The sequence below is a fragment of the Macrobrachium rosenbergii genome, chromosome 3, assembly GCF_040412425.1.
Source record: "Macrobrachium rosenbergii isolate ZJJX-2024 chromosome 3, ASM4041242v1, whole genome shotgun sequence".
NCBI classification, from domain to species: domain Eukaryota; kingdom Metazoa; phylum Arthropoda; class Malacostraca; order Decapoda; family Palaemonidae; genus Macrobrachium; species Macrobrachium rosenbergii.
This window is the reverse complement of record NC_089743.1, coordinates 59,580,021-59,605,558: the sequence shown is the minus strand read 5'-3', so window position 1 is coordinate 59,605,558 and position 25,538 is coordinate 59,580,021. Positions and strand designations below refer to the sequence as shown.

Genomic DNA, 25,538 nt, shown 5'->3' with positions numbered 1-25,538 from the left:
ACGTCAGTCTACACTAAGGAGGTCATAGGCCAGCATGGGCTCTTGCTCCTGGAAGCTCGTGGGCACCAAAAAGAACAAACATCATGTGACATTTGCCTCGTTATAACTGCTTTTATTCAGTATTATAACACTAACTAAATCGGCGGGTAGGCCGCGTATTTGAACACGTGTGCCTACAGAGTAAATAAATATACAGCAGATTAAATATAGCTAGTGGAAGAACAATAGGACATCCGGCTTTGACCGCCAAATTCCGGAACCGACAGTGTAAACGAAAGTTTGATAGGTATATCTCAACAGAAAAATATATATCATAACTTGTTGCAGATATCAAATAAACTAACGTATAACGTTAGTAAGAATCCAAAAGTATTCTGCCTAGTTTTACATCAAACAATAACTAAACAAAACTTAAGGGCATGTAGATATTTTTCAGTCAAAAACATATCTACAGAAAATCGTGAAAAAAACTTTCAAGGTGAACTTAAACATTATCAGCACTCACATTGACTGTGTTTTGTCACACGAAATCAATCCTAACATTGTTCAAAGCTTTGCAGATTTTTCTGATGTCAACCGTTTCGTAAAAATATCCGCCAACGTCTCATCGGTAGGACAGTGTTGAATCTCAACCTGAGTATTACAAATGACTTCACGAATATAATGATATTTGATATCAATGTGCTTTGTTGTAGGATGATCTTTGGGATTATTTGCAGTACAGATAGCAGATTGGTTATCTTCATTAATTACTGTTGGTGCGACATCAAAATTTAGATCAGTTAACAACTGTTTTAACCACACAGCTTCTTGAGCAGCACCAGCATGAGCAACATACTCAGTTTCTGCTGTTAAGACAACACATGATTGTCTACTGGTATACCAAGAAATCCAACCGCTTCCCAAAGAAAGACAATAACCTGATATTGATTTACGGTCATTTGTGTCCAGCCCAATCAGATTCACAATACCAATACATGAACTAGAATTTTGTCCATCCTATAGAATACCTAGATTACATGTGCCTTTGAGATATCTAAAGATTCGTTTCTCAGCAGACCAGTGTTTACTAGTAGGTTTAGAACAATATTTTGCAATATTACACAAAGCAAAATTTATATCAGGTCTTGTCTTGGTTTATAAGTATAAAAGACTACCCACAGCAGACTGGTATGTTTCATGCATAAACAAGTCATAATCATCAACTGCCTTTTCAAGAGTACAATTAGCCTCCACAGGTGATGATACAGGTTTACAATTTTCAAAGCCAAATTTCTCCAGTAAAGCTTTAGTATACACAGATTGATCAATAAAAATGTTACCATCATCCTAAGCAACATTAACACCAAGAAAATAATGTAATTTACCCAAATCTTTCATCTTGTAATGAGCACTCAATGATGTGTAATGAGCACTCAATGATGATTTTATTTTAGCCAGATATTCAGATTTATATGCAATGATTGTATCTACATAAATAGTAATGATACATAAAACACCATCTGTAACACAAGTGTAAATGCAGGGATCACTAACAGACTGCTTGAATTCTAGTTGCTTCAGATATTATCCAACGACGAATTCCAACATTTAGGAGCTTGTTTAAGACCATATATTGATTTATTCAACTTAAATACATAGTTTCTTTTCCTTTTTCTAGAAATCCTTCTGGTTGTGTCATGTAGATTTCCTTAGAGAGTTTAGCATTCAAAAATGCTGATAACACATCCATTTGATGAAACCTGAAGACCATGTTGAGCAGCTAATGCCAACACTGTACGGACAGATTCAAATCTCACTACAGGACTAAAGGTTTCATCATAGTCAATATCCAACTGTTGTGAGAAACCTTCAGCTACTAATGTAGCTTTATATGAACACATTGCCATCTGGTCCAATTTCCCTTCTGAATACCCTTTTGGATTCGATATGCTTCCTTTCGTTAGGATATTTAACCAAGGACTACGCATTATTACTGGCAATTGAATCCAGCTCGTTTTGCATAGCATGTTTCCAGTACAAAGATTCTTAACAGTAGATGGTTCATTTTCTCCTACACAAGAGTGTACCCATTCACCAAGCCTATCAGGACCTTTTCTGCTTCTTATAGACCGTCGAACGTCAGACTCCGAGCTCGTAGTTTCTTTTACATCACCATCATATCTAACTTCAAATTGAACACATTTTCTGCAGAACTCTTTGTCTCCTTCTCAGCTGATGAAAATTGACTTTCATCAACTATCACACATCTGCTGTGCATAACCTTCTTTAGATTTAAATCATAGACTACAGCCTTTTGTTTTTGAGCCATAACCGAGAAGAATGCACCTCTTTGATTTGGGATAAAGTTTTTCTTGCTCATCCTTAGGAATATGAACATGAGAAACACACCCAAAAGTTCGAAGATGTTTTACATTAGGCTTGTGACCATTCAAAGCCTCATAGGGAATCATATCATCCAAAGCATTAGCGGGACTTCTGTTGCGCACATGAGTTGCAGTTGACAAAGCTTCAGCCCAAAACGTCTTTGATAGCTTTGAATCCGACAACATGCATCTCACCGTCTCTACCAAAGTTCTATTCATGTGTTCTGGTCATCCATTCTGTTTGGGAGTTTTAGGAATTGTCTTTTCATGACATGTTCCCTCCTTCTCAAGAAAATGTTCAAACTCAGACGAAGTATACTGACCATCGTTATCAGTGCATAAAATTTTGATTTTCTTATCATACTGCTTTTCAACAAGATCTTTCCAATTCTTCAAAGTGCTAAAAACCTTACTTTTATTTTTCAATATATACACCCAAATATATCTTGATGCATCATCAATAAACGTTACAAAATAAATTCCACCGCCTAGAGAGCAAGGATTCAATTGTCACAAACATCACTGTGAATTAAATCAAGTATTTTGGTTTCTCGTTTACCTCAACACTGGGAAATGGAACTCATGGCTTTTACCATTACAACAATTTTCACATACAAAAGTGTCCTTAGAGATTTCATAATCAATTCCCTTAACTATTTCTTTGGCCACCAATTTTCTCAAATTGTTCATACCTAAATGACAAAATCTTTAGAAGAGACATTGGAGCAATATGCACCTACTTCATGATAACAGTCAAGAAAAAAAGTTTCCTATCTTGTTTCCTCTGGCTACCAATTCCCTTCTTTTACTGAAAATCTTACATGATACTTCATGAAAACTTACTGTTTTACCAGCTTGAACAGCTTTAGAGACTGATATTAATTTGTGAGCTAATTCAGGTAAAAACAAAACTTTCTACAAAACACAAGTTTTTACACTATCATCTGGAAGCTTAACTTTCGATCTAACACTACCTTCACCAGCTGCAGACAAAAGTCTACCGTCACCACTTCAGCATTCGATGAATTAGAAAATTCTACAAAATTAGAAAACTGAATCTATTATCCAGTCATTATTGGCAACAGTTGTAGATAAGGCAAATAAAGTTACATCATCATCACTACTAGCTTTAGTGACATTTCCCTGTCTCGAACTGTCTTTTTCTTTCTTACATTTGGCAATATTATTTGAAACAGTCCTTGATGTGACCACTTCTGCCACACTCAAAACATTTTACCACCCTTTTGAAATTCTGTTTAGTCACCAGTGACTTTTCTTCATATACTCTTATATCATTCCGACTAGCACTATTCAGTTTTTCTTCCTCATGAAGAAGTCTCTTTTTAACACACTCCCCGGACGGTACTATGTCCATTGCTTCTAAGGCTGTCACTAGAGTGGCAAACTGATCAGGAATGACGCCAACAAATCTATCACCTTATCTTCATCTGCAATGGAGTCTCCAATAACTGCTAATTCTTCAAACAGTTCAATAAAACATTTTAAGTTTCATGTTATACAAATTCCTTTTAAAGTGCAATTAGTTACCCCAACGTCTTTTTCTGAAAGGTATTTTGCAGTTTCTGTCATATTACGAAAGGTTTAGTAGGATTGCCAACAGTATACAATTGTAGAAAGAGCTTTACCACAGCGAATACTGTACTGTCCCAGTAATCCAGCATCACTAGAGAACGGACCACTCTCAGTCCCTTCCAATCTACCAGTCAACTTCAACGATGATTTTTTGACAATTACTATTCAAGGTTTTCACAAATAGCAGAAAATTCTTCCATTTTATTATCACCTCCCTCATCACTCTCGGTACTGGTATTACGATCCGGCCTTTCATACATGCTGGCATTAAATCTTTTAAGCATGTCATCTGTAACTTGAAAATCTTTACAACAAGAATGATTCATTATAGCATGCGATCATATCATCAAAATGCTATTAAGAAGATGAAAACTAGCTTTGTTTCTTGGTTTTGATTTGATCAATGAGACCTGGCTGAAAAATCTCAGCATAAGCATTTGAGAAGGATAAATATAAAGCGTTCAAAACAAAAGAAGCTAACTCTCTAAAACAAAGTTTCCCCACAGAGTTCTTGAAGCAATACACATGACACCAAAACTTTTTCATGTCTTTAAGGTCCACCCCTGGAAGTGTCCAGTCAACCAGTCTGATATTGGTATACTGAGTTTCTAGCTTCTGCATGAGGAAGCAGCACATCTGGGTGAAAACACTTCAAGAAGGTATAAAAACCAAATTTTTACAGGAAGTCGTCTGGTTACCTGATTCACTGCTGTGACCAGTAACTTGACACATCTACGCTTTATCTCATTATCTCATATTTCAGTTCCCGTGTTAGGTTTGATTCCTCTAGCTCCTTGTAGAATTTCGCTCCTAATTCCATATCATTAATAGAACTTATATGCGACTCTTCAACAATTTCATACCTTTTCAGAAAATCACCCTTACACTATTTACTTAGTGATAAATGAAACACGTTTAGGTCAATAAACAGTTGGCATTGGTCTGCATTTGTGCGCTGGAAAGATCCATTCATCTGCTCAAACTCATTGATTAGTGGATATGTAAAAACCACGTATAAATAATATGCCCTATCATTTAGTATATCCAAAAAATTCTGCACGTATAATTTTTTTACATAATTGACCTAAAATATGCAGTATGCTCATGCCATTGTGTGATGACTGAATAAATAACTTTTCCAGTCACAAGCCATCTGGTTTCCGATGGGTTGATGAATTTGCTATAGTGGAAGTTGGGAATATTGGCATTCATAACATGAAATAACTTTTATTCAGTTTGCCTGTCAGAACTAAATTTAAACCACTGTGAAATTTCACTTACTAGAAAACCAAGGTGAGAGGGAAGTTCTGCAAAAGCACATTTTGCGGACAAACTTAACTATGGCAAATGCATTTCACTAAAACACAGTGAGGGGAAATGTTCTTTAATTTTGGTGAAGACTGAGTTATGAGCACCGCATAAATTAGAAACACTGTCTATGCCTAAACCGATTATATTACTCAAGGGAAGGGGACTGAATGTTGGTCCAAAAATGATCTGATATCTATAAAGAGTGCAAGAGATGTGGTGGAAGTAACTGGTAAGAGAGTCAGAAATTTGATTATATTTGCATTTTCCTCCTTAAAATACCTGACACACAAACACTAATGCTTTGTGACTGATACACCTGTGGCCTCATCGATTATGAGAGAGAATAGAGCATTCTGTATATCTTTAATTATATCCTCTAACAGATAAGGGTGTACAACATTCATTGAAATACTTGTACATTTTGTTCTGTAAATTTTCATGTTGTGTAATAAGTCTCTCCTGCAAGCTGATTACTGGATTGTCTCCAAGTGGTCAGTTGCCCTAATCGCTGCGTGACATGCAATCGTAATATCTAATACTTTCATTGTCTTTGAAGTAGAAGCAAAACACATAGTGACATTAGGGGTAACCAGTTTCTTCGTCCAATTTTGTATGCTTTTGAGATTTAGTACCGGTATAAAATAATTAGCTACCGTTGTGAATCTAGTATTTCTTACACTAATATTTTTTATTCCAGATTGGTTTAACATGTTCTGAAAATTCAGAGGGCACCCGGTGCAGAATATGCAAGAGTCAGGTCAAGAATAATAATGTTGAAATGCATGCCAAATATTAAAAGCATACAAAATTGGCTGAAGAAATTAGTTACCCCTAATGTCACTATGTACTTTGCTTCTACTTCATAGACAATGAAAGTATTCGATATCAGGTTAAGTGTTTCAATTAACTGCATGTCATGCAGCAATTAGGGCAACTGACCACCTTGGAGACTATATATATATATATATATATATATATATATATATATATATATATATATATATATATATATATATACATATATACACACACTCACCTTTAATTGAATATTGTATAGGGCCATACAAAAATAAAATGGGGCACTTTTAACCATTCAGTGCTAAGAAAGAGGGAATGTTGGGCAGGAAGAGATTCTGAAAATAGGGGAAATGAAGTATAAGGATCTAAAGGTTGAACAAGAAGAAAACCCCACAGTTCCATTAAGTAACAATTAAGCTGTTGGACAGCAAGAGGGGAGAAAGGACGGAGGAAATGAGGTAATGTAATTGGCTAAAATGTGGGTACAGCTACGGGCAGAAGGGATGCTGCAAACATCCTTTACTAATGCCTACAGTACATAGTGTGAGCAAAGAAGGGTTGTAATAGTGCAGCAGATTGCTGTAAAAATCGTTCAGATAGTGAAACAAACATGAAATTTGGCACAAACATTCCTAAGACTACGCTCTCTTAGAAAAGGGCGCTGGCCACCTGAAAATCCAAGATGGCGGCTATTTTTCAAAATGGCCGCCATCTATGTTGAATTCACTGGTTTGGGAGCATCTATTGGATGGAATATGCCAGTTTTTTTTTTTTTTAAACCTCGACTTTTAGGTTATAAAATGTTCCATACCACACATTTTATTGAAAACCCTTACTAAATGAATTGTAACCAAGATGGCGTACAAAATGGTTGCCATAAAAGTTTTTTTTCTATCCACAGCGCTAGCAGACATAGAGACCAACTGTTTTTATTTAATGGTATATTCATGTGATCAGACAGTTTAACTAATATGCTATTTTCAACTGAAATAGTAATGGTATGGTCACATACAATGTGTCTAAGACTGTAACCATAAAAAGAAAAGAAGAGAAATACGGACTAAACGCAACCAATCTATGTATAGGTCTCTCAACCTACACCTTTGAAAAATTCGAGGATAAGAAGGTAGGCATAGCATGACACGTTGGATGCTCAAGCTAGATTATCTACTGAAGAGAGGGCAATATTTATCTAGACTTCACATTTGCAAGTGCACAGAGCTGTGCAGGGAAGACCCAGCTTGTAGCACTTGCACCTTTCCCGACAGCCTGCTTTGCATCCACATTTGGTAAGCTGTTGGCAACTCTTGGCTAAGGGCGAGTTGGTTGTCCAGAGGACTTGCCATGCTTCACCAGACTTTTGCCATCCCCACTCAGCAGGGTTCTCTGGCTGTGGCTGACACTGGGTGGCCTGCCCCACACACAACCAGCCTGGTACGCAGCACGCTTGGTGTGTTGGAGGAGCTCCTGGTTGGTGGAATGGCCTCATATGCCCTTTGTTTTCTGGCAAACATATCAAGTCTAGCCTCATCCACAGTGCCAGCAGTGCTGGATCTTTCATACATAAGTATGACAAACCTCTCCAGGACCTTCAGGTCACTCTCTTCCACTCTGAGAGGGTAGTGACTCAGTTTGGAGAACACAGTGGAGGCCTCTGGAAAGATGTTCCATGTCTGCCAGGCGGTCTTCTTGCCCTTGCTCGAAGGCTGACACTGTATCACAGCCTGTGAACGCATGGAAGAAGAGCATGCCATTCACCTTCTCCTGGCCCAGAGAGTTGCACAGGTCATGCACAGCAATCCAGCGCAGGCTCTGGCCTTGGCCAAATGCCACCCATAGCTTCTCTAGCCCTAGATTGTGGAGAGTGGAGAAAGCACTGACTGCAACGACAAGAACATCTGTGTCATTTGCTTTAACCGTGATGGTCTTGGCTCCATGTTCTGTGGCATATTTGGCATGGAGAAAGATGCGGGTGTCAGCTTCCTCATGAGAGCACTTTTCCAGTCCCTGAAGACTAGCCTCATGAGTGCTGAGGACAGCAGACCCTTTCGTGGCAATGACAACATTTGTGGCAGACATCTGGGCAACTTTGTCTGCCAGGAACTGGAACAACTCTGTCTTGTTGGCATCGTGTCTTAGGAAATTGCGCCAGTTGGATGGAATTGTGTTCTTGTCTGTCACCTTGCGCCTTCCTCCTTGACCACGTTGGAGCCTGGTCTCAGCTTTGAGGCTGGATGTATTGTATACATCAAATACAAGATGTGATGATGTGTACTTGCTGCTATAGGATTGTATCACAGGCAAGAAGTCGCAAAGTGCATAGCCCTCAAAGGTCTTTCCTTTCTTTGGTGGCAAGGCATGGACCAAAGCTGATCCATCTACAATGAGGACATCAGTCTTTGGTTCTTTGTCTTCTAGTGTAACATGACTCTCCAGGACCGAGGTCAGCTGAGACTTCTGACATGTGTACAGCCTACCACCCTCACTAAGGAAGCTGGGAATGTTTGATTCTCGTGCTGGAAGAATTCCTGCAGATCACATTCACGGCTCTGACAGGATATAAATAGCTTTGAGAAAAGCTGGCAATCCTCCTTCAGAAGTTTCTGCTTTGACTGTTCTACAGGAGCAGCTTCTTGCCTGAAGAAGTCAGTTCTGTTCTTGTTTATCGGCTCATAGAAGGAGACTGCATTGTTTGCCAAAGAGTCTGAAAACTTCTGAAATTTAGTGCGGCCTCTGTCAAGGTGTGTCTGTAGAAGTTCTGCTGAGCTGGGGTGGGCAATGTCTTTGTTGTCAATGGAATACAGATCCTGGCTCTCTTCCTGAAAAGGACTTCCCAAGTGTTGCAAAGCCAATGACAGCTTGCTGACTCTCTCCAAGAATGTCTTCTGCGCATGAGGTGTTTGTTCATGGTGTGTTGTCTGCTCATTAGACTCCTTACTTTGAACCTCTGTTTCGTATGCAGACACCAAGCGGATGATCTCTGGGCCAGCCACCATCCATCTTCTGAGTGCTGACGGATCTTCAGTCAGCCCAATGGCTCCGCCATCAGCCTTTATAAAGGCATTGGTCTGCTCATGAGCTTGGTCAAGAGCCATTGCTGAGAACTGGCGACTGGTCTTGTGCACAACAAAGTTGTGACTTGATGTCAGCCCCATGCTCAACCATCCCTACAAACTGGAGCAGGAGAGGAGGCACAGAATTTCGTACACAAGCCTCAGAAAATGTGCCATCAAACCGTGACTGATGATCAAGTATAGACTTTCTGAGAATATTGGCTGCTTTAGCAATGATAACTGCCTCTGAAAGATCAGATGATTGAGCAAGTGCTTTTCCCACATCCTTTTGAAATGCAAGTAATACATCTCTGCCAGATTTATGAGCCTCAAGTTCTGGAATTTCTGCCAGAAGTTTGTCTTTGAGTCTCGTGGAATTTACACTTGGTGACTCTACACCTAATTGTTCCAGACGTTGTTGGTAGAGGTGGCAAATATCTGCCAGCCGAAATGTGACTGGATCATCTGAACAAAGGTTGTTTTCAACAATGTATGTCATCAGTTCTGACAGAACTAGTGGATACACATCTGATTCTGACTCAGTGCTACCTTGGTCTTTCTCAAGGCTCCTCAGGTAGGACCTTTTTCTGTTGTAGAGGGCACAAAGACAGGCATGGTGATACTTAAACTCCTGTGCAATGACATCCCCACCAGTCAACTTAGCAAGGAGCTTGCCATCACTAAGTATCTCTGCACATTCACGCAATTTCAAGTCAAGGCCCTTAGTACTAGCCTGTCTGAGATCAGATGCAGGTGCCACTTTCTCACAGAAAATGCAAACTTCATTGTCATGACTGGTTCGGCGCAGTTTTGCACGACTAGTCTCAGTGTTGCTGGTCTGGTCATTAGATTGTCGCTTTCTTGCACGGTCCAGTTTAGTGTTGTTAAACAACAAGCGACAGTTCACATGGTATTTTGCTGCATTTTTCCTGAGAGTGGCCTCTATGCCATCACCTTCATCCAGCCTTGCTGGATCCATTATCAGTGGCATTTCATTAATTTCACTGAACATGGGAATGTTCCTTGCCAGCATTGTGTACCCATCATGGTCTAGGACATGATGACTTGGAGGTGATGCCAAGTGCTCACCTCTTTTGTCCTTCTGACAAAGACAACACAAACTCAGTTTGTTTTTCTACTGCTCAATATTGGATTGGCATCACATTCTGCCATGATTTCACTTTTGATTAAGGCCGAGGGGTTATCCTTTTACCACCTTAAACAAAGCACACATTCCTGTATGGGATTCAACTAGGTTCGGTCTCCCTACACCTAGCCCGATCATTCATCCAGTGCCATTTAAGTCCCGTGTGATCTGTACACCATCCGGGTAAGTACATGAACCATCATGTACAGCCCCCATACCCTTGGCTCGGCTCTCCCGCTGGCACATCCTGTCTATTCAGGTGCGGCTATCTAACTATAGCTGGTCTGGGGCTGTTAGAAAGCATTTGGGACACTAAACTAAACTATACTACAACTACTAGTCTAAGACTACAGGATTAGTAAAGCTGGATTAGCTGGCACTGAACCCCATGCTGAGTTACACAGCAGTGATGTCACCAGTGTGCCCTGGTTGTGTGCAGACATACACTCTTTTACATTTATTAATTTTCCTTCAAAATTGATGAGTTATTCGAAAGAGATGGCCTCATTAGGATCTAAAACCACAGAAACCAAGATCCATGCTTAAAACGATAATTGTTGAGCGGGCATTATTTCTCATTATAATTATTGTTTCTACCTTTTCTTGGCAGCCATATAGCCCCCATATTTAAAGGTAAACTGTACTGGGAAGCTACAGAAACATAATATTCACAAGAAATAGTATGGAAGAGCTTTACCATATTGCTAGAAGCAAATACATGCCATTCTAGTGAAAAATTAGCCAAAATCTGTCGATACTGGCCGCCATCTTGGAATTTGGCCGCCATATTAAATTTTTGCGTGGCCAGCGCCCTTTTCTGATAGAGGGAACTTTAAAAGAGCACTTGTGCAAAATTTCATGCTTGTTTCACTATCTGAACGATTCTTATGAAATATGCAATTATCTGCTGCACTATAAGAGCCTGTCGCCCCGACGCCGTCTCTTCCAAACACACGTGTGTGTTCGTCATCCATCTTGACGGAACGCGACTTCAACCATACAATATTTCCGTCTGTTTCTCCCTAACCATTGTTGTCTTGATGTATGTACAATCACCACTACTTGCATTGCCATGCAAGCATTCTAATCATGTACTCATAATGTTCCACCGAATCTTCTGTATCAAACTGTATGTATGTTTCTGTTTGTGAAGACGCCAAACGTCTCGCCATTTCACATATATTATGCTACTGCATTGTATTCATTAATCTGTCCCGAATCTCGTGCAATTGGCCATATGTAGAATTTCATGGCCTTTCCATTGATGTATGTTTTAACACTGTAATTTTATTATGTCTCTCAATATCGCCTTCTGTTTGTCTGCCGACAAACACAGATGCCCACCACCAACTAGCATACTAGCTACCTGTCTTTACCTCTGTTTTCCCCTGTCTGTGTGTAGATGCTACTTTACCATTTCAAATTTTCACCCCACCAAAATCACTTTCATGTATCATAATAAAGTTTTCATTGCACACGCTCATCAATAGTATCTTCGAAGATTCTGTACATTCATTCAGTAAGGAACTACCAATGAACCAATAAACACCCAGCCAGTATGTCACTCAACCCCGTCCTTACAGGGTCTGTGAGTAGTGAGAATCTCTTGGAAGGGGGTGATTTGAAGATAAGTGTGGCTAAACCAGAGATTATGGTATCCAGTAAGCAAGAAGAAGCATATTTTAAGAGCATATAGAGAATTTTTAGTCCTTAGGTGTGAAGTTAAGGTTGAAAGCAGTATAAAAGCAGCTTGAGGGAAATAAAAGGAAGGGACTGGGCAGAGGGTGGAAAAAGAATGTCAAATAAACTAAAGAATAAAGTTCTTTTTTACCATGATCAGACCAGTGATTATGTATGGTTCAGAAAAATGAGTACTAAGAAGAAAGAGGAACAGAAGCTGTAGCCAACAAAAATAAGGATGCTACGATGGATTTTGGGGCTCTCGCTGGGTGAGAGGCTGGAAAAAGAAGAAATCATAAGTGCCAGAGATGTGTGTCTATACTGATACATCAATGTTTCCTTCTGTTTTACTTTCGGTTCTCTGGCTATTACATTCATGATACTTACTTACAGTATATATATAATTTTTACCATATACAAGATTATAATTTAATGTTTAGCCGTGATTGGTACATGAGGTCGAAGGTTAAGGGTGAAGAATGTACACTCTGACTCCCATGGTTTCTTTAATACTTCTGAGTATTTTTCACTTGCTTACATTACGCTAGATACATTGTTATGCAGGAGTTTGTTTAGGCCTGCATGCGTGTATCGCTTTTAGTTCCATAACGCTTATTTACAACTCTGTCTTTGGCATCTGCAATATTTTAGTAAACATTTTCTCTTCTCCATAATGATCAGAGGCGTAAAATGCGAGGGGCACAGTCTGTTTGAGGTGCATGTGAATGTACATTTGAGAAAATGTGAACAGAAGATAAGTGTAAGACGTGACATCTGAAATTATATACAAAACTTTCTTTTGTCTTAGTATGTACTGTATATAAAAGTTCATCGTCAGTTTCCTGTGAATTTACGTTATATAATAGTTTTTTTTTTTTTTTTAGCTGACATGCCCTTCTTACCCTCACTTCTGATTATTGGGTTTCATCAGTGAGTGTCTGCTGGTTTGGGGACCTTTTGGAGTCTGGTATCGCTTCTCGGCCTTTTGGCTAAGATCAAAGTGTAGTATCTGTTCTTATCAGCTTAATATCTGATACGATCCCCATGTGGGATCTACGATATTAAACTGATTTTTGTGTCTTGGCGAAGTGCTAGGGGCTTGCTCCACCTTTGCCGCGGATCGGCCCGGTATTGCAGTACCTCCGGGATCGGTCCACTCCCCAAGGGGAGAAAAATCATCATACATGGAAGAAATTACTATTATAACTGTATAGTCTTTATGATATCTTCAAAGGGCATTGAATATTTAAGAATTTGAACAATAGAAATATACCAAGTTATTTTATTAGAAAGTTTGCATCCTGATGGAAATATGTTTATTAATATTCATAAACTTTTGCAGCTTGTATTCATGTCAATCAACTATGAAGCTTTAACAGCATAGATGGAAACTTTCTGATTGAACTTGATAGTGAAGCCAAAATAATTACTCTTAAAATCTAATGAAGTCCTCCACACACATTCAGTGATGGGATACCTACGAAATTTCATGTTTCAGAAAAGCTCTCCTCTTAAATCAAATTCAAGGTGTAATTTAATAAAAAAAAAAAGGCTAGATATAAAAAAAGTCATAAAAAGTGAGGAGAGTGCTGCTATGTTGTCCTAGTTAATATTTCATATGCTCTATATAGAAATGTCTTGAATTATTGTCCTCGGTTACAATTTGATGTGTTTCTCAAATAGCCGTCTTTTCAAGAATCAGAAGGAATGTTTAGTCGCCTTATTAGCATCCCTGCTACACTATTCCCACACCCTCTTTTGACTAAGTTAGTCCATCAGACTGTAGGCATAGAATTGTATTGCGATTCCAGGGCTGGGTTGGTAACCTATAAGATTTTTAGGTTCCCACCAACGAGTTTCTTTCAGAATACCCACATTTCTCTCTGAACCTTTTCATCAATTTGAGGGGAATAATCATTAAATGGAAGTGAAACCTGTTTTGCTGTGCCATTAAATTAAGGCATATATTGCCAGACCATCTGCTTTGACATTCCACCAACCCCAACATGAGTTAGAAACCAGCAAAAGTTTTATCTTAAAAAAAATTGGAGGCTACTGCCCCTGCTGTTGTACTACCTAAGAGTTAAAAAATTGTCAGTGTCATTCCCCCAACCAGTTGTATCTTCAAGTTGTTGGTAAAGATGATTAAACACTAGGTTAATTTGGTGTTTAGAATATAATGACATAATTTCATTCAGGTTTGCTTTTTGAAAAAATCGATGTGCTGTATACCCACTGCTTATCCAACTAGATTCAGTAAGGTTTTCTCTTAGCAGTGTCAAACAGTTAAAGTTTTCTTTGATCTTGACCTGTCAATATGACATACTCCAACAACAATAGAAAATGCGTTTTCTTGGTAACCAGAGTCGATTCAGTGATCCATTTTTGTCAGGTAGATTCCTAAAAGTTAGAATGGAAAACTTTCTTTGGTCCCTTTACTCAGGAGGAGGGAATTCCACAGAGAAGTATCCTTAGTGTTATTTGTGTTGTGCTTGCTATTAACAACATTATAGAGTCTGTATCTTAGAGTGAAGATCCTCTCTCTGTTTTTTAGGTATTAGGAACATTATAGAGGCTGTATCTTCCAGTAAAGATCCTCTCTCTATTTGTCAGTGAATTAACAATCTACTAATCAACCTATAAACACGCACAAGGCTATCAATGTCATTGGTATATGAGATGATGAGCATTGTTGTAAATTTTAAACATGTAAATGTTACAGACTCCTTATGAAAGGAAAGTGAAAATTTTGGGTATGGTATTTGACTAAACTCACATGGACAAGTAATGTTGATGGCCTGAAATTAAGGGTTAAGAAATTTTTAAAATTTTTGAAAATTGTCCTAAAATCAGACAAGTCATTATTGAGGGAGTATGATTTGCAGTTTAGGTTTAATTTTGAGTTTGGCTGTTAAATATGTTTTGCATATATAAAACTAAGTTCAAAAAACTGAATTTGACCTCGTCTAAGGAACCCGATGGACCATAGAATGTTCTGCCTTGCATTTAGAACCTCTCCTCATGAGAGTATGTATGAATTATCACTAGATTTGTGACGGCAGGAGTTTGTGTATGTTATTTGCATAGGATGAGATCTTGCTGCAGTAACCCTGCCTTTGATATTTTAAAAGAAGTTGGTGACTTTCAGTGGACTAAGATGATCTAATTCTGTTCAGATTGGATTAAATGAGCAACATAATGCCATTTTTTTTAAGAGGCAAAATATCTCATATCCTACAGTTGATTATACCTGAAATTTCCCCGTACCAAAAATCTTTCTCAAGGAACCCTTCCATAGAAGAGGTCAAATTCAAATTCCTTTGAACTTGATACTATTCCCAAAGATCAAGTAAAGCTATTTACTGGGTAATTCAGAGTTAGAAAATGGTGTAGGATGTAGTGTAATCCATAAGGATAAATCATATATAGCAACTTACCTGACTGAGGCTCAGCATTTACCACAGAATGGACAGAGTTAGTTAATGCTATGTTACCCAGTTTAAGTAGTGAAGGAAAATGCTTTGTCATATAAAGTAACTCGAAGAGAACATTTAATTCTCTGAAATTTTACAGTGCCACCACTTTAAGCCCAAAAGGCTCAAGAGTGGCTCTTTTTAATTTCCTGAGTTGCCTCTCTAGTGGAAGTTTATGCCAATGTGGAAGTGGATAGGGAAAAAAGAAGTCACTTTAAATAATGGTCATGCTTTAAAGTGTCTCCCACCCTGATATGAAAAGAGCAGTTAACTCCCATAATTTAAGCAGGTGGCAAGAAAAGTAGCTATTCTCCCCTTACTAATAATAAAGGACACAAAAGTATTATGGATGATATTAGGTCCTGGCATACAAATTTGAGAGGAACCGAAAGATTAAAGCCTTCATCTTGATTGAGGATAAGTGTTACACACAGATATATCTTCTAGATGGTAGCAGTCTTCCAGTGTGTGCCCACTGGCTAGGTATCTTATGGTTGAACACATTCTAGTGTGCTGTCCCCAATTGGTAAGCTACAAGAGAAAACATGGCAAGCACCTGAAATCTCTTTCCAAGATTTTGGGTACAAAGGTTTCCCAGGATATTGGGTACAGGGGCTTCCCTTGAGCCCTTTATGGTCATTTAAAAGAAATTGGTGTTTTTACCATATTAAATTATTTTTTATTGTTTTTTAAAACAGCACAGGTGACTTATCCTGGGTCACCTCATTTGTGTAAAGCTCCTTTTTAAATATGACAAACTGCTGGAAGAAAAAAACAAGCACAAACCTTTGGAAAGGAACACTAGTCAGCACCAAGGGCAAAGTATATGCACTGACTGATCTAAATTGTGTGGTAGAGTCAGCTATACTGTCTTAGCTGAGGATGCAGTTTTCAAAAAGAAATTACCGTCATCTTGTTCCATCTTCATAGAAGAAATGTATGCAGTAGTAAAAGCTCTCAAGTGCATTGTTTATTGTGATTCCAGCAGCGATTTATCTTCATAATGCATATGATGCCTTCTCACCACTTGGTATAAAAAGTGCGGGATTAGCTGGTCTTCATTCATGTAAACTCATTAAAGTGAGCTTTTGAAGGATACCAATTCACGTGAGCATAGGTTGAAATGAGGGACCCAATAAGACAGCTGAATGACCTGTAGGATTACATAATTGATGGATTATAAATTTCCCATATGGAGATTTTAACAAGTGATCCATTCCTGCATTAGAAGAAATTGGCAAGCTGCAGGGATAACTTAGCTAATAATCATAGGTTGAGGACCATCTGACCATCCATTAAGAAATGGTAGACTTCAGATACCCTGGTAGGAGTACTGTATAATTTGCAGAAGCCTGCATATAGGACATATACATGTTACCCATAGGTATTTATGACAAAGTGGAGATGGAAGGTGATTGTTTGATTGATAACCTAATGTCATTTTAAAAGAATTTTTTTACTTTAAATTTTAATCAGCTACTTGGTTTTTAGCTTGGCTTGAATTTAATCTTGTATAAAAGTTCCTAATTACTGTAATGCTCAGAATGGCTGAGTGTGCCCCAGTGCTTGGTATGATAGCCTAAATTTCATAATGCAGTACAGCTCTGTTCTACATGACTTGAATGTGTAGTGACAGATTTCATGCCAAAAGAAACAGGGTTTTATGGAATTGTATTTTGATAATAAATCAGCTAAGGTTTCACATCTAAATAAACCTAAAAATAAAAAGTATTCAGTTTCATGCCTTTGGTAGATGCAAGCTGGATTTTCATCAAGTCTTGCTGGTTCGATACTGGCATAGACTCCAGAAGATTCCAAATTCACTAACGTGCAAAGTGGCTTTTTATTAAGAAATATTTTACCTTTTTTGACAGCCCATTCTAGTTTTTGGATTCATACGAGAATTCGGAATCCCAAGGTCAAAATATTATTTGTAAAGTATTCTGTTATGCTTTCATGAAAACTCCCACTATAGTTGTATTTTTCCGAAAGAGATGATGTATGGTACATTTTCAGAACATTTAGGATGCCATAAAGAATGATGGTTCTAAAGCCAGCGTGGCCATTGGATTTTGGGATAGGCTTTCTAAATTTTACTTAAAATATGAGATTACTTGACCATACATCCATTTTTGCTTCAGAATTTCATATTATGATAAAAGTTTTTAAAGAAATTTAGTTACTCGGTAAGTAGAAAGATTCAAGTCATTTGTGATTCTATGAGTGTGTTACCATCCTTGGACAGTTCAGTTCAACGCATCCAATAATACTAGAGATACCGGAGAGGTTATATCTCAAAGAATTGAGGCTAAAATATAAAGTTTTGCTGGGTTCTTCCTCGCTTTGGTGTGGCAGGAAAGGAAGAACAGACTCCAAAGCTAAGCAATTAGTCAGTTCCACCATTCTGAATAAATTGCGTTTCCTTTTGCAAGATTTGTACCCGATTATGTGCTTGGTAGTTAAAAGATGCATTGAAAATTTGTAACCATTAAATACAGCCATGAAGGAAATATCAAATCCTACACATCCTTTGAAATATCTGAATATGGAGAAATAAGAAAATGAGTAGTATTTTGTAGATATAAAAGATTGGTCATACAAGGCTACCGCACAGTTTTCTGATGAGTGGAGACCGTCAGCCTATTGTGAGGACTGTCTGAGGCCACTGGTAGCTAGACTTGAATGAATTTCAGTTTAGTTGATGAACGAGGGAGACTAATTATTTTTAGATCCAGATACAGCAATGGTGATTATTCACTTGAAAAATTATAGAATCTAATTCTACTGAATAAAAACTTTTAATTAAGCCAAAGACATTGACGTTTTAAATAAAATTTAGATCTGAATACCAGCTTTTGTTTCAGTACACTGACCACTATCTTGATGTCCTGCATAGCCTTTGTGTGAATGATGTCATTACTCATCCTTACATCGTGTTCTTTTATAGCACTGCCAGGTCATATAAACAAAAAATTGGAAACAAATATTCTACAGGCACTAACAGAAAGCAGCTCGTAAATAGAAGTAAACTTTGTATCATGTTTCACTTCAAACACTTCAAACTCTTGTAAGTAACCAATTTTCCCATCTTATCCATAACCTGTTCTGTTTTACAGATCCATTCTGCGATCTTCATACTATAGTTCATCGCTGTGGGTGTAAGACAGCCATATCCAGTACTGCATTATTCTATTGCTGCAAGTTACTTTTATCATAGGGAGAAAAAGTTACGTGTAAATACACTGACTTCTTTTTGAAAATATGCAGACGCTCGAATAGGACTGGCTTAAAAGCTATAAACTTGCTAAGCAAGTTTTGAGAGAATGAAGTATCTACAAGTGGTATGGATAAGACAAAGAGGGAAATAGGTAATTAGTAGATAAATATGAATTACCATATGTGTATCTAAATAATGGTGTAAGTTACAAAAACTTGAAGCCATGATGCAGGTTGTTTTGCAATACACTAGTAGTTCAGCGTTTTTGAATCATGAGCATCTACAACAATAATACTAAGGAATTATTGCCACAATTTCCCGATGAAGGAGTGAAAGAACTTTGGTACCGGGAATAGTAACAGTGTAGCACCTCCACAGAATGTGGATGCTAATGCTGTGCACAGTACCGTTCTAGTTCTTGAGGTACAGGCTTCAAAGATGGTTGCGGAAGTTTCTTATTGAGATCGAGTTCTTAGAAGATGACTCTCAGGACAATAGAAGATGACTCTCAGGACAAAGGATATAATCAAGCCGCCACCTTCGGCAGTTGTGTAAAAGATAAATATCCTGGAGCCTGATGACGTCCAGACAGGAGAACGGTATTCCAGTAATCGGAGAACAAATGTAAATCTTGGAGCATTTATATATCTGTCTCTGTAGATATAGGAAATCTCTTTTGACAAAATTGAATGAAGATTTTGAATTGCAGTAAAAAAGAAAGCTGGCAATAAAAGGTAACACCAAGTAAAATATTCAGTATTTTTGAATACTGTGTTATCTGGGCAAAACAAATTTCTCAAATTTCACACTGCTAGATCAGCTAATTTGTAATCAGTAACTTTAAGATGTAATTGTAGGTTCACTGTCAGATTTTTATATTTATTTACATTTATTTGACTAGCAATGTAGAGAATTACAAAACATAAATAATCTAACAGTTATCTCTTTACAAAATCTAGAGACCAATATCAATAACATTACTTTGAACATTGTTGTCATTATATTTATCAGCAGTAAGTACTCCAACAGTGGTAAATAGATTTGAACAGATAATACACCTCAGGTTTTAGGTAGTGTATAAAAGATGACATATTTGATAATTTACAGAGCTTGTCATATAAGTGATTGATACTTGTACATGAATTTGGTGAATTTCCCATATGTCAAGCAAACTCTTGTTGAGCTTTTGCCTCATTTACTCTGAAACTAAGATCAATTGGATAATCTTGTGTTTGACAGCCAGGTTCTTCGGTATTAGTAATTTCATTGTTTTTCATTTCTAGACTCGCAGAATCTTGCATTGTGCCATTTACACCTGTCTCACAGCTATTACTCTGTTTTGAGGTTAAGTTCGTGTTGTGATCAGGAAGTGATTTGTTTGAAACTGATGAGTGTGGCAGGGTAATTCTTGGTGCAATTTTTGTCCTGAAGACTTTGTTTGGGGGTTGATAGTCCGCTGATGCTAATGGCTCTTGATCATTTTGTTCATCTGAGTGGTTATGTTGAGAAATTCTTTTGTTTTGTACTTCCCAGAGGAGCTCCCGAAAGTGTTGTTGTTGTGAGTATAGTGACATTAATGAAGAATAATGATGATATAGATATGGATGCACAGTAGGAATTGGACGTAAAAGGTGCTGGAGAGAAGTGTTAAACATTCCATGAGAGGATTTTATATGCTCTTCGATTCGATTTTGTTCTGTAAGTGACAGCAGTGGAGTTTTATTTGATTGGTAGGAAAAATCAGTAGCCTGCAACTCTTGTAATCTGGGCGTTGCAGGTGTATAACCACAAATACTTGAAGGTAGAATTTGCTGAGAGTTTATTGTAGTGCTTGGAATGTTAGTTTTGAAAAATGATGCTCTGGGTTTCTCACGCTGGAGCTTGCTCTTTTCTTGTACTGTAGTATTTCTGTAGTCATCAAGAAATACATTTGTAAAGTTCTTTCCTTGAAATTCACTTGGTAGTACATAGAACCACAGGTTTTTTTTATTCTGTTGGATATGCTGCGTTGTAGATTCTATAACAGAGGGCTCACCAAATGTTAGATTGTTGTTTGTAACCAGATTAGACTTTAGTGACTTACTATCTTGAGGTAGTTGTTTTATCTCATTTGAGGCAGTTGTTACCTCTAAAGGCTTTTCATCATAACCAGTAGTAGTGTTGTTATTTTTATCATCATCAGTTTTATTGTTGTGGTTTTGAATTAGGTAGTGCATTTTGAACCAGTTGGACCGTCTCCCATATCTAGAGCCACTCTTAGACATACCCACCATGAGGCACCTTCTAAGTCGACAGCTTTTGCATGAAGTCCTAGTTTTCTTGTTGATGGTGCATCGCCCATTGTTTTTGCAGTCATTAAGTGAGGTGAGATTTTTGTAGGTTCTTCCAAAGAATGACTGGAAAGAAAAAAAATTGTGAGCATTTATACATTCTTGAAGATAATATGTCTGCTCTTAAAAAGTTATTTTTTTAAACAGACAGCCTCTCATTCATTACTTTAATAAACAAATATGAAAGGTATAGGCCTGAAAATATATATTTTCATATGAAATTTATCAGAAACATATTATCTCGGTATACTGAAGCCTTTTCCAGACAAGTGAAATGGTTAGTAATATGTAAAATGAGCTACATTCCAGTGAAATTGCAGCAATCATGCTTTTGCACTTACCTTGCAACCCTCACAAGTAAAAGCCCCAAAGTGAAAGCCCGCTGCAGGTTCACCACACACTTTACATTTTTGATTCATCTGTAAGATACATAGAACTAACTATTACGTATTTCAATGAGGTCTATACTACTCAGGAAGCTTACACATGTAATTTTAGAAGAATTGAAGCATCTGATTATTTTAACAGGATAAGTTCATCCCTAAGTTTTCACCTTGAAATATATATTTTTTTAAATTTTCATTAGTACTTTTTTTTAATCAAGTTCATAGCATTGATTTTGTCCATAAATTTGTAATTCTAAGAGGTTTGGTGCAAAGGAAGTCACATTTAATCCCACCCAAGGTAAACCTGATGTCTATATAGTGAAGAATATGGTTTTAAGCTTTTGTGTCTTGAGCTTAAGATCCGCATAATGTGAGAGGGGCTACGAAAAAAGTAAAAATGTAAAATTAAGGTTAATTTGGTGAGCTCTTTCTTATTAACAGCGGTCACATTTGAAAGTGAGATCTGAATTTAGCATGTTATGTTCAATGACAGAGTAAGATAAAAATTGACTTTCATAGTTCATCAGTTATGCCTTTCAGACATGTAATTCTGTTGTACAAGTAAGACAGTAACAGCTGAATGCAAGACAAGGATATGGGATCCCACCATTGACTAAATACTGTTGTCAACAAAAGAAAAATAAGTCTCAGGATCAAATTCAGATTGGTGCACTTCTCTGTCGGCATTTTTCTTCTTGAATCATTGAGCCAGTCCCTTTGTAAGATGTGAGTTTGTCATTAGTTTCGAATTGATTCCAAATAAGATGTTTCTTGGAGTGACCAAGATCGATTTAGGCTTGCATACTCGCCTTGGTCTCATTCCTTTATTACGGAATTGCATCTTTTATTTCCATACAGTAAGAAGTTATCCTCTTTTACAGGAATTCTATTGTTTTTGTGCCAAGCTTTAGGTTGTCATGTGAATCTGATTTATGTTCTTACGTTGTTGTTTATGATTACAGTAGTCTTTAAGTCTTTCAGCTTTTAATAATCGAGGATTGATCATGAAATTAACTTTTGTAATTGCAGGCATGTGTCGGCGATCATTGTTAGCCTTTCCCGTATTTTTGCTTCTGTGCCTCCAATCTCAGTTGTATGTGCATATCATTCTTATGTTTCGTCTTGTACACGTTATTTTTCAAATCATAAATAGAAATAGAATGAATTGTATATTTTGAGCTTGTAATTGGATGTTACTGAGAAGGAAATACAATTAAATTATGTAAGGAAAGAAAATAATGTCATTTTAGTTAAAGTAGATATTAATACTAAAAACCCTTACGTATGGTAAGTTAACTAAATGAACTGCTGAATGTTGTTATTGACTACGTCAAGCACTCATGAAAATCAGGAAATGCTCCTGTCTTTTCCTTTGGTTGACTTCTTTTTCTCTCACCAAACTCTTGAATTAAAATTATGCTTCCTTACTTCTTGAATAGTGTTCGCTTATCACTCCATTATAGCCAACTTAATGAATCGTAATGTAAAAGGTTCAGGAATCTTTCAAAGCATTAATCCCATTGCTAGTACATACCGCCTTCAAAAGTGACCATGATATTTAAATCTTGGTTGCAACTACATCATACTTATGTCAAGTAATTTTGAAACTACGTCATACCCCTGGAGAATCAGTTGAAGTCATTCTGTATTTACGTAATACTTATGATAAATCAATTTGAGCCAGTTTGCAATTATATCATAGCCATGATAAATCAACTCGGGTCATTTTATAACTAAAACGTTCTTTTGATATCTCAGTTTGTCATTTTGCAACTACCTCTTACGTATGATATCTCATTCCAAGTCATTACAATAGTAATAATAGTAATAATAATAAGCTTTATTTGGGCTCAGGGCCATATACATTGAATATACAAATACAATACACACAATGTAGGTACATTAGGTAACATAATAATAATTATCGACAGTATCCACACAATTGCTGAAGAAGTAGGAAAAAATAGAAATCATAATAACGGTAATGACAGTAATTATGTGGAGAATAATAGAAAAACAAATGAAAATGATAACAATAAAAAATACAGATTGCAGACGATTAATTTCCATCTGGGGGCCTTAGGTGGTTACAGAAGTGAGGTCCAGAAGGCTAAATAAGAATATTGAAAATTGCAAAACTACAATGATATTAATCACAGCAATAAAAAAAATAAAAATACCAAAAATAGCAAGAAACGGAGAAATATAATAATAATAATAATAATAATAATAATAGTAATGACAGATTCTGGAGATAACACTTCATAATTGCAAAACTAGAGAATAAGTCATTCAAGGAACAGACGCCTCATTATTCCATCTTTCCCACAATTCAGATCTTCTTGCCTCACTGCTCAGGATGCTTTGTATGAGAGAATTGCTGCTGTTTCTGTCTGGTGATCAGACTGGACAATGTTCGCCTCATAATGAATTTCAAATTATCCAGGCGGTTTTCTATGAACATCTGCGTGATAGCTGAGTGATAGCGAGTTGTGTTTGTGAGGCGTCTCAGAATGTCATTGTGAACAACAGTGATATGTCTCATGGTCCCTCGGGTATAGTTCGTCCAAAGGGAACACCCATATATATTATAGCAGTACGAGCGGAAGAGCAGCAGTTTCGTGTCTCGGTGACAGAAGGCAAGCCTCCTTGCAATCATGTTGCCAGTTGCACATAGTTTACGACGCCTCTGTTCTATGTCTGCCGTATCTTTTAGGTTGTCCGTGATATTGTGTCCCAAATACGGAAATTCATGCACGAATTCCAGACGATGATTTCCGAGGAAAATTAGTGGTTCTGCAATATGCTTAAGCGATCTCGGGAGCGGCGACATACACTGGGTCTTGGTTTCGTTGTATAGGATATCAAATTCCTCTGCATATTGGCGGCAGGTGTCGATGGGTCGATGGAGACCTTGCACTGATGGGGAAATCAGAACCATATCATCAGAGTAACAGAAGTTGTTTATTGTTGTTTAATTGATAGTGCATCCGATTGGGAGTGAGTTCAGTTTGACATTCAGGGCATCTGTGTACGTGTTAAACACGTATGGAGAGAGAATGCCCCCTTGCCGGAGCCCGTTTAGGGAGTCGAAGGTTTACGGCAGTACGTTACCATTTGACACAATTGCTGTGTGGAGAACCAACAACATAAAATCAATTAGATATAGAGGTGTGCCTCGTTTGTGCAGCTTCAGGTAGTTTACTCTGTCAAATGCTTTTCTCACATCTACAAAACATAGGAAAACAGGAGAGGCTGATGATAGGCAATTCTTTCAGGTTGTAGATGCAGGTGTCGGTTGAGTGGTTTGCTTTAAAGCCGAACTGGTTGTCAGTAGTGTGTAGAAAGGGGAGAAGTCTCACTAGAAGAACGGACTCAAGTATGTTCGATGCAATTGCAGTAATTGCAATCGGGCGATAATTGCCAGTCAGCTGCATCCTTTAGCTTGTTTTTTATCAATGGTATTAAGTGAACTAAGAGTAGGGAGTCTGGGAGGAACTGGTGAATTATGCATGCATTGAACAGAGCAGCTAGCAAAACGTAAATTATCGGGTGGCAGAATTTGAAAGCTTAGGCAGTCCATCGCAGCCGGGCGATTTATTATTATGTAGGTTTTTTATGGCATCGCTGATGTTACCTGGCGTAATACGATCGGCGAAATGAAACTGAATATTATCAGTAAGGAGGTTATTTACATCCCTGCGGGAGTCTTGATCGTTTATGCAATTCAGGATAGTGCTGAAGTGATCGCCCCACGTTCTTGCGATGGCCTCGTCACCGACGGCTTCTCCTACTCTCTGTGATAGCTTTTTAGTTTTAGGGGGTTTAGGGGTTGAATGTCCTTCCAAAGACGGGGATAATTGCCATATTCTAATTTTTTAGAAATTGCATCAGCTCTTATTTGCTTTTCATTCAGTCTGCAATGCTTAAGGGTAAGTTTGAACTGCGCTCTCGCCTGCCTCATTAGCAGTGCAAAGTGTCCTTCCCTCGGGCTACCATTTTGCCTCCACAGTATACAGCATTTCTCGTAAATGTGTATAAAGATCTTTAACCAAGGCATTCCATCCAGGTACATTACGAGAGTTGCCTTGACGAGATCTAAAGGTATCCCTGCCGGAGGCGAGCATAGCAGAAATTATATTCGAACAGAATTCTTTCAGATCTCTCCTGTGATGATCGTTTCT

At 37.7% G+C, this 25,538-nt stretch overlaps 1 protein-coding gene, 1 non-coding gene and 1 pseudogene across 2 annotated transcripts; 1 reads left to right on the top strand and 2 right to left on the bottom strand.

The window, feature by feature from the left end:
* Window positions 1-5,030: 5,030 nt before the first annotated feature.
* LOC136851438 (uncharacterized) lies at window positions 5,031-5,842 on the bottom strand (annotated as a pseudogene).
* A 7,075-nt stretch (window positions 5,843-12,917) lies between these two features.
* On the top strand, window positions 12,918-13,110 carry LOC136828949 (U2 spliceosomal RNA). The gene has a single exon (XR_010850262.1). It is a non-coding gene; the product is annotated as a U2 spliceosomal RNA (small nuclear RNA).
* A 6,520-nt stretch (window positions 13,111-19,630) lies between these two features.
* LOC136828606 (uncharacterized) lies at window positions 19,631-21,387 on the bottom strand. Its single transcript, XM_067086650.1, has 2 exons — window positions 21,310-21,387; window positions 19,631-21,034 (listed from the first exon to the last, which is right to left on the bottom strand). The coding sequence occupies exons 1-2, from the start codon at window positions 21,385-21,387 to the stop codon at window positions 19,802-19,804; spliced, it is 1,311 nt and encodes a 436-aa protein (XP_066942751.1). The 3' UTR covers window positions 19,631-19,801.
* Window positions 21,388-25,538: the final 4,151 nt, after the last annotated feature.